General features: G+C 42.6%; 1 protein-coding gene across 1 annotated transcript; it reads right to left on the reverse strand.

Annotated features, from left to right (window-relative positions):
- Window positions 1-10,668: 10,668 nt before the first annotated feature.
- Window positions 10,669-16,415, reverse strand: LOC111849312 (E3 ubiquitin-protein ligase TRIM35-like). The gene is made up of 6 exons (XM_023822077.2): window positions 15,900-16,415; window positions 13,444-13,539; window positions 13,131-13,361; window positions 12,828-12,850; window positions 12,628-12,746; window positions 10,669-11,687 (listed from the first exon to the last, which is right to left on the reverse strand). The coding sequence occupies exons 1-6, from the start codon at window positions 16,296-16,298 to the stop codon at window positions 11,158-11,160; spliced, it is 1,398 nt and encodes a 465-aa protein (XP_023677845.2). The 5' UTR covers window positions 16,299-16,415; the 3' UTR covers window positions 10,669-11,157.
- Window positions 16,416-17,524: the final 1,109 nt, after the last annotated feature.

The following is a 17,524-nucleotide window of genomic DNA, read 5'->3' on the forward strand; positions in this document are numbered from 1 at the left end:
GAGTCAGATCGGTTGCATAAAGCGGCACCATGTGTTCGGGAAAGAGGTAAGATACGGGGCTGGGGGTTTGCGACAACGACGCATTCCCTTTCCAGATATCCAGACGGCATTAAGAAAAACACGGGGAATAATATTATTTCGGAGGAATGAAAATGAGAGTTTGGCTGCACGTAGCACAAGAACTTAAACGAGCTAGCTGCAATCAAATAGTCATTTTTGCTCTGAAAATTGCAGCAGATGACATCAATCACCCGCCATTCTTTTTGTATCCTGCATATGTTCTGCCAGACGAGCTCATTAATTCCCTTTCTCACACTTCTCTGTAAGTTCTTTATTGGGGATTTCATTTTAAAATAAGCTACGTTTTCCAACTCACTGAATAAGCAGAACAGCTATAGTTCTGTTTGAGAAGTTTTGTATATTAAGCTTTATTTTAAATAAAAGTTGAGTAAATTTAGCCGAAAATGAACATAACCAAATCCCATCAAAATACTGACTTAAACCCTTCATAATAATTATAGTTAAGTAAACATCAAGACTCTAATACATCGTTACAAGATTGCCGACATGAAATATCTTGATGATTTCCTTACAATAAAAAGCAGAAGATGAAATAGCTTCAGTTTTTGAAGACAGCCATATCATTGAACACAGATATACACGTCTCTTCTTTCTGCTGATATTTTGTTGTAAAACTTCTTCTTCGTTTGTTTAAAAGTGAGCCCAGAACGTTCTCCACAACCTCTATAAACTCATAAAATATTCCACTGGAATATTCAGCGACTGCCCAACCAATCTGTATTTTTATGTGATTTTATAGATTCAACTGTATTTAAATTAATTTAAGCAAAAAAACAAAAAAAATCCCCAAACTCTTGTAGAGAAGGCAGCAGAGTGAAAGGTCATGAAACATTATGTTAGGATGTTCACACACAAAATAATAATAAATCACACATGTTGTTCACCAGCACCCAAACACCCAGGCCAGAAATTCACTTCTCATTAGGACAGAACTCATAAGTACAATAAACGTAAGTGTGCAGGGTGAGGACCGAGCCGATCACTCGACTCCTGCGATCCATCACACGCGTGCAATGTGCCCGCTCTGGGTCGACACATTCATCTCCTGCCCAAAGTTCTCTGGCAAGTCTCGGTGGACGAGGAAAGAGGCCAAAGGAACAGGCGCAAACACTTTGTACACCCCCACCCCACTACCCCACCCCCCACCCTCTATGCCCCCCGGGAGAAGGGACTGGATGCAGTATAATCACAGACCTCCACAAATTACAGACTGCTCTCGTAGCTAAATGGAGTTTCGGCAAAGACTGCAGCAAACAAGGTCGACAATTACGGCACAGCCGTCAAGTCCTGGGCTGCATTCCTGACGGGGAATGCAAACAAAAAAAAAAATCATGCCATTAATAGCCATCTTAAAGCACTCAAAATAATAATAACTATAATAATATACAAAAAAAAGTTTTTTCAACCAACAGCAATTCAAAGAGACCTGCTTGGGGAGAACAGCCCGGTGAGTCTAACCAGAACCGGTCCAGAACAGCACATTCACACGCTGCATGAGGCTCAGTCTGAGGGACTCCGGAACGTTCCAGGAACAACTGAAGACCTGCCAGTGTTGAAACGCAGCCGTATTCATCACGGAGGCAACAACATCAATAATCGTAATGATCACAACAAGATCGCAACACGAGGGAGCGAGACACATAATTTGGCCGCGGCCCGAGGTGGGCTTTTGGATCGCTGCTCCGTTTGCCGCGGTCTCCAGTGGTACCAGACAAACCCGTCACATGGAGGTTGATGTAGCCCATACTAAGGTTCGTGCATAATGCAGGCTGACAGGAAACATGGCGATGGATGGGCTCCTTCAACCGGACAAGTGTGCAATATCTATCCACTTTGAGGGAGACTGACAGAGCAGACAGAAGTAGAGGTTGAAAACCACCATGATATATCCACCACCTTCTGGAAGTCAAAGCTCCTTCATTCACACTTATTCAGAACTTCGCTTATGCTCTTATTCCAGTTTACATTCCATTATAACCGGAATGCACTCCCATCCACTGTAACGCTCGACCAAAGGTGTTATCTAATAAATTGGTGTTTTCCATCAGTGTCTTCGTGACAACACTGTAAACGGCCTTTGTCATGTTGGTACTGAGTGGTTTTGAAGCAGATGATAAACACAGTGTGTCTCGTGGTGAAAGATGGGCATTTGAGGCCTAATTACCTAGTAAGTCTTTCATCAGGACCGGCCCGACTGCATAGGCTGAATTCCTAATATCTGACCCACGTGACATCATCAGAGGACGCCACTGGGACTAACAATCAGAGAGCGCCCGCCGTCACTAGTACTGCACCCGAAGACAGTATTTCAGGAACGGTACGTTGTCGTCTTTGACAGTTCAGCTGGCTGGGTATTTGCTGGGGCGGAGTGCGTCTCTGTGGGTTTGGACGCCGATTCAAATCCTGTTTCATGGTAGAGTGATGTCACTGCCGGGCCCACGAGCAAAGCCCTTCACCCTAATCGCTCCAGGGACGCTTTCACTGCCCTGCTCTCTGATCCTGATTTATTCGTCATTTTGGACAAAAGCATTTTGCTAAATAAATGAATGTAAATGTAATGTAAATGCGTGCTCTCCTGCTTCCAAGATAAGCAGATAAGATGAAGGAGTCAAAGGACTCTGTGGATCTATTCACACAATAATCAGAACTTTACTTGCTGCCTTAAAGGCTGCCTGAATAGGAAGAAGATCATTCTACATTTAACATCTGAAAACTGTTTGCTGACTGATGTTGTCATGCTCATGAGGTGTCAGGCAGCCCTTTTTGGTACCTTCCTCCCTTCAGCTCCTAAGTATTTGCTGCATTCGTCCAGAATTTTCCTTTTTTTTCTACTAGGAAAAATGAACTGCTTTTCTGCCTGCGTGTTCATCAGTGATGCTCACGTAAATCTCCGTTAAGCGTTTCGGAGGCAGGTATGATGGAAAGGATAGTGCAGAGAGAGGTATTCCGCAAAAATATGATTTCAGAGCCAAGAAACATGGAAAATTCTGCCTCAATGGAAGCTTTGAAGCAGGAGACATTGATTCCAAGTGCTTTTGGTTTTGGAATGTCCAGCATCGAGCACCGGATGTGATTTCCGCCTTTTCCAGGATTAGTTATACACACCCTATAAAACGCCATGCAAATCTTAACAAGGAAGAATGAATATTTCCATCCATCCTTTTATCCATCCATCCATTCATCTTCTAACTACTTGGCCTTGGTCTGCATTGCAGGAAGGAAACAGATGCGTGTATATAAATTCATAAAAGAAACATTTGTTTTCAAATCTAAATCACATCAAACTGATTACCAACCTGTCTGTGCAATATCCATTCATATTTTACGATGCAATTATAGGTTAATCATAACTCGTTTTTGCTGAACAAATAATTAAATAAACGACACATTTTTTTTTTGTTGTTGTTTTAAATGAACAAAACAAGGGAAGTAGGATTTGTAAAGCGACCTAGGATGTATAAGCCAATAGCTGAGAGGCAGTTCTTGCTGGCTGAGATACATTTCAGCAGGCATCAAGCCATCTTATAGGTGTAGGCAGTGAGAGAGAACCCATTACTTTTAACATATAAGCTGCTAGGTAGTGTAATCAACACCCAGCTGATAATACATCAGAAAACCAATGAGTGGTTAAATGTGTTAGTTTAATGAAGTGTTTAGAGGTGTATTTACGAGCCTTTGTTGCCAGGACATCGTTTGAAGGGAGCTGGAGTTAAACCAGTTTAATTGTCGTAAATTTCCTAATAATAATGCCAAGCTTTCCAAAGCTACCTTACTTGCTTGACCAGATTATGCCGGTTGGATACCTTTCTGCTAGACACTTAAATTTATAATAATGAAGGCCTTTTTAACTAGATAATGCTTCATGTGAAAACTGCAATGCGCACTAAATAATGTATGTAATACTGTAAAGTTTAGAATTTTATGGTGTCGAGTGTCTCCGAAATTTCACTCTGGTCTTGTTTTGTAAGTAGGTATTCTCAAAATAAAATCTCTGTGATATTTAATATGTAGGTTTTTTTTCTTCTTCAAAAGTTTACAAATATTTCCACTAGGCCTAATACTAATCCTTATGTAAGTCTGAAATGTTAGTTAGAAAAAAACAGTTCAAATATTCTGGAAAATATATGAAATATCTCACATAAAAATCAACTATTTTATTATATGAAACATTTCTTGGCGCAATCCATCCCAAACCTGTTAGCACCAAATAAATTTTCTATCTATCAGACAGAACACTTTTAATGTGTTAATCGTCATCTGTGCTTTACAGGAATTTCCAGACGGAGCAGACAGGAACGCTTAACGGAGAGCCAAAAGATCATTCAAAAATACTTGACTTAATTAAAAAATAAAAATGAATTGATAGAAAGATGCACATAATTATATTAACTCTAAATGTATGTAACATATCGAAAAATAAGAGTGATAATACAGCCATTTAGCCAGCTCCTCTCAGCACTCAGGCTGCACCGACCCGTTTCACGAAGGTCTGGGTACCGTCCAAGTCGCTGGAATAGGGTATAATAACACGCTGGTTATTGATAAGGACATACAAGACTCATCCGTTTAGAAGTGATTTCCGTATACTGTACGTCTCCAAATGACTTACAGACCTATTCTAACACATAGAAAGTCATTTCGTAGATTGCTTAGAAACAGTTTACATATCCTTAAAAACGTCGAGATGTCTTTAAATGTTTAAACATACAGCTAGATGGGGAGTGATGACAATTTGGAACGCTTAAGTTCAGTAAAGTATACAATATATTTTTATTATTATTGAACGATATCCCAAATCATTAAATTCAAGTGCCATTTTGCAGGTGCTGGTTAGAGATCGGCGAAGTCTCTGGAAAATGAAGAGGAATCGGCTTCTGGCACGGAGCAGGGAGATTATGTTACAATAACATGACAGCACGCATCCAGAAGATGACTGAGACCGCTCCCTCTAACCGGTATTGCTCCATCTGTTTGCCTTTCCGATTGGTTAATATATTCGAAACACGTGGAAAGTATTTGTTTAACTGCGAAATATCTCCTAATTTAATTCCTTGCCATTTGCCCCTCTGCCTTTGCCAGTGTGTGTTGTGCGTGCTGCCACTGCTCAGTATTCCTTAGCCGTATGTTTCCGGGACTGAGACGGGACTGAGAAGGGACCGTGCTGCCCCCGCATCCCGCCGCTCGCTCGCTCAGGAGTGGATAGCCATTCATAACTTTATGGCGCATTATTTCTGCTAATATCCGGAGCCAAGGAGATTGTTTACTTAGGCTGATCTGCGATAGTTGCTTCCACTTCCAGGACCCGGAGGCTTGGATATGCCTTGCGGGGCTGTATTTCAGGGCCGGCCACCCGGCATCCTGGTATTCCTGGCCGTAACTAGCTGTTCTGGATGGGAAAACCAATAAAAAACAAAGATGGAGCATTTTGTGGTTAACAGGAATGCTGGGGAAGGAAGACTCCAGCGGTACATGCACTTTGTCAGTATGATTCACTGCGCTTCTAATGCAGCAGCAGACTTGCATGAGATCCATCGTCCAAAGGCTAAATTAACATGACTTCGTTCGGTCATCCTTGCCAGACAGGCTCTGCCAAAACGCCTGCCCCTGGTCCACCTATGCAGTTATCATGAAATCTATGTAGTTATCACAAAATTCGTCCAAAGTAGTATAGCCGGTCATTAAATTCAACCGTAAAGGCTTTCGTGGTTGTACAGGCATCATTGCTTAATATCGTTCTTTGTACTGTTTTTATGTATCACATTATCCACTGCTACCTTTTAACTCCCTCCAGAATCAAAAGCTACGAAATAATACACAGCATAAATCACCGCGAATTGCTCGTGAAAATGTGGCACGTGAAACAAAACTTTGATGGATCGATTTGCCGACCTCTGCCACCAAATGGACGCATCAAACAATGCAAAATATGATGATCCAATTTCGCTTTTGTGCCTTATGCAGCACGGGATACGCATAATATGGAAATCGCGGAATTTTCGCAGCTGGCAGAAATGGGTGAGAGCTTAGGAAACGGGTCCCTTTTAATATTAGCCGGTGGATGATAAGATATTAAAGTCTTTATGTGACCTTTTGATGGCAGCAAACCGCAAGAACTGAATAATGTGTGGAAGGAGAAAAAGAATGTCAGGACAGCCATAGAGTATGATAGGAGAATGTATTAACGGGGAATTAACTTTGTTTTTTTTGTGTGTGTGTGTTGTGTGCTGTATACAATGCATTCCCTCATATGATGCTTTTTATATTGAGAAAATGTGGGTAACTCTACCTCAACATTTGATAATGCAGCTACTTTTCTCTCTCTGTTACAGTATGTTAATAAATTGATACAATTACAGCCACAGTACATGTATAGGGTTATAATATCACATCCCTTCATTGTCATCAGCCTGAGGTAGGATTCTTTTTTTTTACAGATTACTACCTCTTTTTAATCGCCATTTTCAGCAGCAGAATCTTAATTGCATCCGGTTCAGCTTCACATGCGATGCCTGTTTCAGCCTCCTCACTGTTTCCTGACCCCCAGTCCTTGGGGAGCCCCAGACAGTCCGTGTGTCTTGGGGTCCCCTGAGGACCGGGTTTCGGGGGAAAACGGCCGCTCTCATGGACACAGCAAACCATCTCAAGAAGGACGGGGAAACCACCGTGTAATTCTACCTTTGTTTTCCCGTCACAGTCCAGCGTTCATAAAAGTTTGGCTTGCTCTCCTCGCATTTGAAGAATTAGCGAGCGCTGCTGAGGTTAATGGCCAATAAATTCTTACGCTGTCAGACTGTAAAGAGGCTGAGTGACATGGGCGTCCAGTCCTCCCACTTGCTACTATAAAAATGAGTGTGAAGATGAAGATGAAGACTCCTTAGTGCTTCTCCCATATGGAAAATGAAGCGAAGTGAGCTATTATCATTGAGTCATTTCCTTTATTTCTTTGTATCCAGTGTTTGTTCTGGCCCTTATAATATGGCCTCACATAATTTCCTGCACTGCCGTGGAACGGACCCACACCTCGCGTTCAGCCGGCCCGTGATTTTACCGTATCGCTGGCTTGGAAGCTGACCCGCCGTCATCCCCGACCCCTTCAGACGGCTGCGTCGGAAAGATCGCGGGCATGAAAGGCGGCTACGACCGCAAGCAGGAACATATGTGAGCGGAATGCTTTTGCTGTCTGTAATGGGCTTAAGGAGAAGCAGCTTGCTTGTCATCACGTGCCTCGCAGGCATATAGGTTGGGTTGCGAGTAGGAGAGTTAATCCTGAGGGACCTGGTGGTTTGCGGTAACCCATCTACTGCAGGACTGCAGACGGAGAACCCTCTGCCTCGGCCCGAATCGGCTGTACAAATATGACAGCGAGAGCTGCGTTTAAGGTAATTGTTTTCTTGTTTTTAGGAGATATCAGGTAGCTTTAGTCAGTCTCGGCCATTAGGCTTCACAATGAGTCACCCTATGTGGGGACGGCCAGCCATCTTAATGGACCAGAACTGCTTAGTAACATTCACAGAACATTCATTTCCTCACTGTAAAACACACTGTGTAGTGCTATTTATTTCTGATCCATAACGATGGAATTCCATGTCATTCTTTCCGTGACATTCTTTGCACTGTTACTGTTTAATGTTGTCTGGTATTTTTTGCTACTGTTTATTGCAGTGTCTCTTTTTACCTTTCTGAAGGTGTGAATTTGTGCTACAGTGAAACTGCAGTTTCCTTTAGGATTAATAAAGTGTCTGTCTGTCTGTCATTCATCCGGCAGGAGTCTCACTCATCAGGACCCGCAGCTGTGGTGGTTTCTATGGCAACCCAGGTGGCACAACACACCTGTGTTTTTCGGATTTCTCTGTGCCCCCCCCCCCCCCCCACACACACCTAAGCTTGTTTTTCCATTATACCAGGTACTGAACACTCAGTATTACCCTTTTTCCATTGACTTCCGGTCGAGTACCAGTATCAGCTGAAGTACTCGTTTGGTACTTTGGGCCGTGACTCTCAGGCTTGTTTACTGTCGATTACCGTCGAGCAGAGGAAGGGATTGAGGGTGTTCTGGCCTCGGAGTTTGCCAGCTGCTGCAGGAAGATGAACTGGCCCAGGAAGCAGCAGACAGGCTTATGAGGTGATGAACAGACTGATGTTTGTCCAAGTGGTGCTCATTCGTTGTTGCCTTAGTACATTTTCTAAGAAGAAGCTACCTTGGCTCTTATGAGAGGATCGGCTGTATCTTCCATATACTTTATATCACTCTGCCTTTTTTCTTCAGTCTAGAGCTACAAACTTTGTCCTCTTGTATAAACACATTTTCCTTCTGCGGTCCAATGTATGCGATGATATTGAAACTGCATTGATATTTCAATCAAAATGAAATATATCCCATGTTATCAGTACATTTTTTTTTTAGCATTGCATGATATTGGCCTGAGACCTATTTGGTGTGATTTATGGTGTGAGGGGGGTAGGATGGGATGGATTTAACTGTGTTATTTCTCTGCCTGGCTGGATTTGGACGCTGGTGCAGGCTTGCAGACGACGCCCCCTACAGGCATCCTCAATCAGCCAATCGGAATCCTGCCCACCATTTACCACAATGGATAGTGGCACCTGGAGAAATATTAAAGTTTTAATTGGTCACACAGTGCCGTGTGTATTATTCCATTCGCCGCAGTATCATTAGTATCGTAACAATTCATTCTCATGGAGGAGAGTCAAGGTCGTTATATGTTAAAAGCCAACATCTGATTTCCCTCAATCATTGTAAATCGCCCAGTGAGCAGAGACCAAAAACCCTAGAGGGGGAAATTTTTTTACTAGAGCATTACCCCATCATCAGAAACTTGGACAATAGCATCTGCCAAATGTCAGCAAGGCGAGGCAGCACCCTTCCCCAGGAAAGACTAATCTGCAGGACGACACTGACGGCCTCTTCCTATATCATGAAGGTGCAATAAAGTTTGACCCTCAATAACTCGCTTGCATGACTTCATAAGGTTTTATGAGAGTTATGGCTTTAATATCTCTGCTGGTTTTAATGTCTATGCTGGTTTTAATGTCTTTGCTGGCGCCGAATCACTCCGTGTGTTTAAATGAGAACAGCGACGCGCAATTGGCTGGAATGGAAGCAGGCAAACGGACTCAGGGTAACGGACACTGGTTTGCTGATACATAGCCCACAAATCCTGAATCACAGGATGAGATGAGAATGTTCACCTTCATATATAGTTAATGTAAATTAAAATCAGTGTTCTCAAGATTCAAGATGGTTCATTGTCATGTTGTCATGTTAGGGAACGGAATTAGGTACCTTGGTCCTGTGAACAGCACTACAGTTTATAACAAATATTCATATACAATTATGGTAGTGGTACCAGCATAAATATATTCACTAGCACTAGTCAAAGTGTAGGAAAGTATCCTGTGTGAAATGAGACAGTGATCTATGAATCAAAACCACAACATTGTCATTGTCATACCTGTCACTGCAGTAACTGTCAATTTTGTATTTTTTCCCACACAAACTGTGGAAGGAATTTGAACAGAGTCTTGTGAATGAGTCCCGCCCTCCAGGCCCATTCATAGTGACGATCTTTGGCATCTCCGTGACATGGTCACGTGAATTTAAGTGCCGGATTTTCTTTACTTCACAAATTAGCATTTTCTTTTGTAGACGACTGGAATCAATAAACGGGGCCAGTAAATAACCCGTCACACCCCGCGGCCTGCGGGTGCAAGGGCGGGGTGACGTGTTTTGCAGAGCAACAGGCCATTTCGTACGGAGGTCTGGTCAGGGAAGCGAGCGTGTCATGTGAAGGGCGTGGTGCTTGTTTGATGTGGCTGAAAGCATGTTTCGGATAATGAACGCGGAGTAACAACCTGCAATCTAGAACCCTGAAGCATTTGGTGGTGTTTTTCACTGAAAGTGTGCGTGAGACTGCATGAATGCATCTCAGATCCTGCGGCACATGCATTTAATGTCGCTGTGCACAAATCCAACAATGTTATTTTTTTCCACATGAAGGCGCACGCAACTTTAGGGTTTAGAGTGAAATATTTAAACTTGTCACGTTTAGAAATGTAGGAGAGGGAAGGACTTTGATTCATTGAGTTGTGGAGAATGAAACTAAGGTCACTCATCTGCTGGTTCAGAGATACTTTACACAACAAACAGCCGAGTCTGGCCAACAAAAAAGGTCAAATCATTTAATGAATTCCCTTAAAAAAACAGACTGAGTGTCATTATTCCATTTTACATTTCGCTGTTACATGAATTAATTTGACAGGTGCTTTCTCCAGAGGGAAGGGGGGGGTAACCTCGTGTATATCTAATAAACCCTTAACGTCAAGAAGTTGTCTTAATGTCTTGTCAAAAACTTCATGAATTCACTTTAAAAAAAAAAAAAAAAAAACAGCATGTCTGTTGCAAATGTATAAAACCTAGAGCTAATTCCAGTGATATTATATATTTTAAATACAGTTTGATCTTTCGCACTGATGCCGTGAGACATAAAGGTCGGTGCAGGATGCAGGAGAATTGGAAACTGAAAATATAATTCAACAAGAGAACATGTTGATGGGTCCCCCCCCCCAAGTATTTAATTCGGCTTAATTTATCCCCCAGTAAACAGACCTTTGTATTTACATCACTAAGTTCTTTTCCTCCCATCTTCAAACACTATCCTATGGCATTGGATACTTGAATTGTTGCTTGAACAGCTTTCACTAGCTGTTTATTAACTATGCATTCAAATGTTGTGTCATGGTTCAGCAATTCTTTACATTTTACTGAGAATTTCTATAAGAGAGACTGTCATTCAATAAGGTAGTGGAAAGCACTACTGCATCATACATTCAGGTTCGGGGATTCAGATTATACCCTGCTCTTTGTTTACAATGGTCCAAACACCTGCAGTTAGGTTTGTTATTTTTCCTAAATGGTACATACTGCCTGCTATGGGTTTGCACCCCATCCAGAGTGTACCTCTTCCTTGCACTGTATGCTGCTTGCGCGATTCTCCAGGCCCCGCCAAAGCCCATAGATCCAGTGCAAGTCAGAAGATGGATGCATTATCCCGTAAGCTATTGTGACGTGACAGATACATTTTCTGGCTGAATTATGAGAGGGTGGCCTTGGTTTGTGAAGAAATAAGGAAAAAGTTTGCCAGTGAATTTAGGTGTAAAGGTGTGCAGAGGGGTATTTTTGGTGTGGTCATAGAATTTCAAAGTCCTCTTTTCCAAGTTCAGCTTAATCCTGATTCTCTCAAGTCTTTGCTTCGTAAGACATGTTGGTGGTGAGGTTGCGGTTAAACATTTACCAGAAGACCACCCTATAGCCCAGAATCCCTCTTCTGGAGATGCTGCAATCACTTCCTTCCTCTTTATGGATTCTCTCGCCACACCCAGAGCCCATTCGGTGTTACTCCCGACATCAACCACCCAACTGTGTTTCCCGAAGCTGAATCCCTCGGAGCCCAGGACCCCTTCGTAGCCGATAATCCTCTCTGGGTTGTTCGGGAGCTGCTGATTCTCACCGGTCGCTCTCAGGCCGGTCAGATCTTCAGACAAGATGAGTTGAGGGGCTGCAGTGTTTGGGTCGAGAGTCACGGGCACTGTAGAGGAAGGGGGTGCGCGTTGTGAGTGAAGAGCCCCAAAGCCAGGACAGTGGGGCTTAACACAGCTTTACTCCACAGACTGTATGACTGCTGAACATTTTCCCAGCCTGATACTGGGTCTGTTAGAAGGACTAATGACTCTGTATGCATAACTCTGATACTAATCTATTTATTAATTGCACATTCTGCTTCCTTGCCAAACTTCTCTCTTCCCCCACCAATTAGATGGTCAGCTGTATTTTTTTCGTCTATGACTGTCCACATTGGATTTGGTGACTGACACACACAGCTCAGTAAATGAAAAAGAAGTACAATAAAGAAATTTACTTTCACGCTGCAAAAAAATGCTTTTCGCCGTATATCTTCACAAAAACATGTCCAAATTCTCTGAAAATTAAGGGGAGACTGTCTGCTGGCAATGTAAACTGGCCAGAAACACCCCCTGCTTCACCCTGTGGTACCTTATAAACGGTGGGTGTTGTGTGGCCTAACAGTTTAGATGTCTGTAATCAGAAGGTTGTTGGTTCAAATCCCAGAGTTTGATTTTACCCTTGGGTGGGTCCTTTACCATAATTGCTCCGGGGACTGTCTGACCATGCTTTCTCAGTTGTACACTGCTTTAGATAAAAGCATCTACTAAAGCAGGGGTCTCCAACTCCAGTCCTGGAGGGCTACTATCCAGTAGGTTTTCTATCCTACCTGGCATCTGATGAGCCACACCTGTTCTCAGGTAAATACCAGGAGCAGGTGTGGCTCATCAGAAGCCAAGTGGGACAGAAACCCTACTGGATAGCAGCTCTCCAGGACCGGAGTTGGAGACTCCTGGACTAAATAAATAAAACGTAAAACAGGCCAGTTAGCAATATGCAGTAGCTACAAGGTGTTTACTCCAGCCTCCCGACTTCCTCCCCACTTGCCATTTTGCCCCAGGACTCACCATGTTGTACAGTCTGCATCATCGTCATCCAGACCTTGTACTTCAGAGAGTTCAGGTACTGGGCCACATTGATCAAAGCTCTCGGACCCACCTCTAAATTCTGTATTTCATGACTGGATCTGCAGTGACGTTGAGAAGACAAACGTTATAAGGCACCGTCGATCATCAGAGATGGATAGAGAGTGAAGTGCTTTACGTACTTTTTTGCTATGGTAAAATGCTCCTGTAAATGAGAAAAAAAGAGTATTCATATTATAAAGAGAAGCAAAATAATTATTGAAGTTTAAAATCCTAAACACTGCAGTGGGCTCGAACCCAACAGCTCTTGAATACATGATAACAAACTTTATTTAAACACGCAAGCAGTTTATGTGGAAAAAATCTAACCTAAGAGAAAATGATTCTGGAGTGGGCAAGCTGGATGTGTTGTGAGACTAAATTAAACATCGAAACATATATTTACATGATTTTGAAGCACAGTATGACAAGGGCATGGCTATTACCTGCAGGACTGAGATGCTATCACTCGTAAACAGTGGCTTTATGGTACAAATAGTATCTGAGAGAGAGGAAATCTCTTCGGTCAGCTCTTGAATCTTTTCATTCATTGCAGTTCTCTTCTTCTCTGCCTCCTCACGCAGCTCTAGAATCCTGACCGCCTCCTGGTCTAGTAGAAGCTGATGAAGGTCCTGAAATTCCCTTTGTATCTGTTGCTCTGTGTGCCTGGTTTGTACCTGCAGAGGGCTGCTTATTAATCTCTGCACACGTGCGCAATGGAATAATTCATGTACAGTGAACTTTGCATTAAGACAGTACCTCTATATGCTTCACTGTATTTTGAAATGTAGATTTTACTTTGTGGAAAAGCTGTTTCCTTTCCTGGATGTTCTTCAGTACATTCCGGAGTTCCCCCTGAAATAAACCAAAGGTTTTCTGATTTTAACATTGATAGTTCTGGTTGGCACGCTATCTCAACGGGCATCACAGAAGAACAGAACAGTGGTATTTTATTAATTGCTGCGAGGAAATTCTCTGTACCCCACCATGCTCTCCATGAGACACACATGCAGGTTAGGTTAGCTTAGGTTAGGTTAGCTTAGGCTAGGTTAGCTTAGGCTAGGTTAGCTTAGGTTAGCTTAGGTTAGGTTAGCTTAGCTCCGCTTAGCTTAGCTTAGGTTAAACTTTATTTTCCCCATGGGGAAATTTTGCTTGGACATATGTATGGTTGCTTTATACTGAAGCTCACTGCAGAAAATCACAAGTGCAAGCATTGTTGTAAAGTGCTAGCATATTTATTGCACATTGTTCTCATACACATTGTTCATCAGCTTGGGCGTCTATAAATATGAGTCTGGGACAAATCATAATTTTAAGTGATTTGCTTGGGCACACAGAGTCTCCTTCCTAATGGTAGGTGAGAGCAAAGCTTGGGAGACCAGTCATCCTGCAGCACCTTGGGAACTGGTGGTTAAGGGTCTTATTCGTGGGCCCACATGCATGAATCTATCTCATCAAGGCTGGGGCTTGAACTAGCAACCTTCTGGTCACAGGCACAGAGGCTTAGCTGAGCCACACACCACCCCCATATTTTAGGCTAGGTTTTGATTCCCCCCTGGGTTCTCGATGTGGAGTTTGTATACTAACTCCTTTGTGTGGGTTTTCTCCTACAATCCAGGGGCCGCAACCTGCGAAGGACGCAGTCTAGGAAGGCATAGCCTTTGGAACAGACTGGCCTACGGATAATTTCCTATTTGAGTCACCAGCCGTTCCCGCCCCTTACCCTTGAGTCACAAAGCGCTGGTCCTACTGCCGGAACACGCCCACTTTGCAAGGAATGTTGGGATACATTGGGCTGTGAAAGATCTATGGGATGGATCCGCCGCGACTTGAAATTCGAAATCGGACAGCCTTGTCACGCCGCTGTGAGGCAGTCAGTTTTCCAAAGCAGCCTTTTTGGACACAGCCATGGTGTTCGTCGAACTGGCGTTTGACTTGCGATTACATCATTTCCTGCCTGGAGTGGGCTCCCACCCCATGTGACCCAATACTGATTATGTGGCTAAGATAGATGGATTCTGCTACCATGCTCATACTGTGCGAAAAGTATGTGGTTTAAAAACAAATGTTTTTCGGAATGCCATAATGCTTATGTTGACAGCTAAAGGACTAGAACCTTGTAATTCATCACTAGAGTTAAATACATAGTAAAATTCACTGATGTTTTTATCATTGACTACAATAGCTCCACACCCATTCCATTGGAATAAACCAAATGAAATAGGGGGAGTCCGGGAACAATTGTTGAACGGGGTCAGTTGTTTGAACGATTGCAGTAATCTTGTTGCATAATTTAGATTCCCTCTAACACTACTGATGGTTAGCAAACTGGTGCAACTTTACTTTGAAAGGAAAAAATGCTTTATCCATCATGCAAATTACTGTGCAAAAGTCATAGGCAGTCAAAAGCAATGCCTAAAGCTATCTATCTGTGTAGTAAGTGCACTTTTGCTCAAGACAAAAAACACAATTTAGCATTAGAAGAAATGCAAATTAAGAATAACACAATACAAACTAGAAAAAAAGCTCCAAAAATGGTAAATGGACTGCATTTATATAGCGCTTTACAATGTATGCCTCACATTCACCCATCCACACTCACATTCACACACCGGTGGCGGAGGCTGCCATGCAAGGTGCCAACCAGCTCACCAGGAGCAATTTGGGGTTCAGTGTCTTGCTCAAGGACACTTCGATGGGGTCAGGAGGACCCGGGGCTTGAACCTGCAACCCTCCGGTTGCCGAACGGTAGCACTACCTCCTGCACCACCATCGCAAAAAGCTTCTAATATCTGATTGCATGACTAGATGATCATCTCTCCTCAGTAGCACCCCAGCTATTACACGTATTTATTAAATCTCACCCCCAGCTCACTTCATTAATTAATTTAATTAGCTAAAAAAAAGTCAGTGATATATTGATTAGTTACACGAGGTCTGCTAGTGGTCGAGTCATGGCAGTACTGTATGGTTCGCTACAAATACTGGGGTGATTTTAGCAGAAGTTTTGAGATGGCTAAACTAACACACTTTGACAGGCATAATAGCACAATTTTACATGAACATGAAGATCATTCAAACATCATTTTCTTTGGCTGCCTAAAACCTTTGCACAGTACTGTAATTTTTCTACATTTTGCATAAAGGAAAATGAAAATAGTTCAGCAGTTGTCTGTGTTGTGCTCCACCATAGTTACTATTCCTAATACTCTCACCTTATAGTGCCGGACAGCCTCTCCTGTTGAACAGATCTTGTGACCTTTATGCGTTTGTGTGAGACAGTCAACACATATGGCCTCTTTCTCTACAAGGCAGAAGACCTTAAGCTGCTCCCCATGTAAAAGGCAAAGTCCTTGAGAGTCTTCCGTTATTTGGGATCTCTGACTTTTGAAAGCCTCGCAGAGGTTCTTCAGAGCTCGGTTACAGAGCAAGTCGCAGTTAATGAGCCTTTGCATACAGACTGGACATTGCTGACATCCATTACCGTCCCAGAATTGCTCTGTACAAACTCTGCAAAAACTATGGCTGCAGGACAAGACGACTGGATCCGTGTAGATGTCGAAGCAAATAGGACACACTAGGTCCTGCTCGGGAAGATGGTATCTGTATGCCATTTCATCAATGTCGTTGCTCCTTCTTTCAGCTATGTACTCTATTTTTTATTTTTTTTTTAAGAATTAAGCGTAAATACACCTTGAATTTTCTGATTCTGGGCTTTTAACCAAGAAGGAGAATCCGGAAACCGACAAACAAACACTAAAAGCGAAAGCTGGATGATCGATTTTTAAAGAACAGCAAATTTCCTGGTTCATAATGGGTGGAGACTGGTTTCATAAATGTTTTATTTTTGTGAAGTTCCCCTGCGACTAAGATAAGTTTATCTTATCTTAAACATCTTAAAGAACTTTGCTACGGCTACCAGGAATTGTTCATTCTTCCTTGTACTTCGGCCAATTCTTGAAGAGTGAACAGTTAATGTTCTGATACATTTATCTCATTAAAACATTTTACATTTCTCCCTGAAAGTGGTACCTGTGTAACTGCGTATGTGACAAATCAAATCTTGAATCATGAAAAAAACTTTATAAAGTTTCAAATTCTTCTAAAGGACTGTTATGGCGAGGCCTGGTGAATAAGGGAGGACAGGAACAATCCACAGAGAGACTCACAAGAAAACGGGGTTTATTAACCACCAGGGCCATGAAAATGTTCATGGTGATATACACAAAATTATCCTACATATACTGTTCTTGTAGTACATACTGTGTACCCCTTGATATATGTATCACCTCATATATCAATAAAATAGAGTGTAGCACAGGACATTTTCAGGGGTGGTAGTGGAATGTCATTACAGGGAATGACGGTGATGTTCCGAAGGGAATTTAAAAATTCACCCATTTTTCATCAGTGCTGATCTAGTCCACGTCCACAGGGAAGCTGGAGCTTAACCAAGGAATGGGGAAAACCCAGCAGGGGATGGAAGTCTGTCATAGTGCACATGTGCACACACACACACACACACACATACAGTACACACACGCTATGGGCAATTTAGAGTCAGCAATTCATCTAACCACACGGCTCTGGACTGTAGGAGGTAGGTTCAAGCCTGGGCTGGTCCTGGCTGTTTTGGAGCCCTAGAGGAGATTCTGCTGAGCTCCCCAAACTCCCCAGAGCAGCAAAAAAACAAATTTTGTCAATTCACTTATAGGCCTATTAAAAACATTTCAGTAGCGCAGGGTACCTGGCTGTTAACTAGCTAATTAGCATCTGTGTCCCAAGAAAGGCAGTGAAATATTAAAGTTAGTGTAAATAACTGCAATGTCACAGTATGCGA

This window comes from Paramormyrops kingsleyae, chromosome 22, assembly GCF_048594095.1.
Source record: "Paramormyrops kingsleyae isolate MSU_618 chromosome 22, PKINGS_0.4, whole genome shotgun sequence".
NCBI lineage: Eukaryota > Metazoa > Chordata > Actinopteri > Osteoglossiformes > Mormyridae > Paramormyrops > Paramormyrops kingsleyae.

Excerpts from the sequence above, each read along its gene's own strand:
- LOC111849312 (XM_023822077.2), bottom strand. The coding sequence starts at position 16,298 with ATGGCATACAGATACCATCTTCCCGAGCAGGACCTAGTGTGTCCTATT. Across the intron at positions 12,747-12,827 it reads CATTTTACCATAGCAAAAAA|ATCCAGTCATGAAATACAGA; the intron begins GTACGTAAAGCA and ends ACGTCACTGCAG. Across the intron at positions 11,688-12,627 it reads GATGCAGACTGTACAACATG|TGCCCGTGACTCTCGACCCA; the intron begins GTGAGTCCTGGG and ends CTTCCTCTACAG.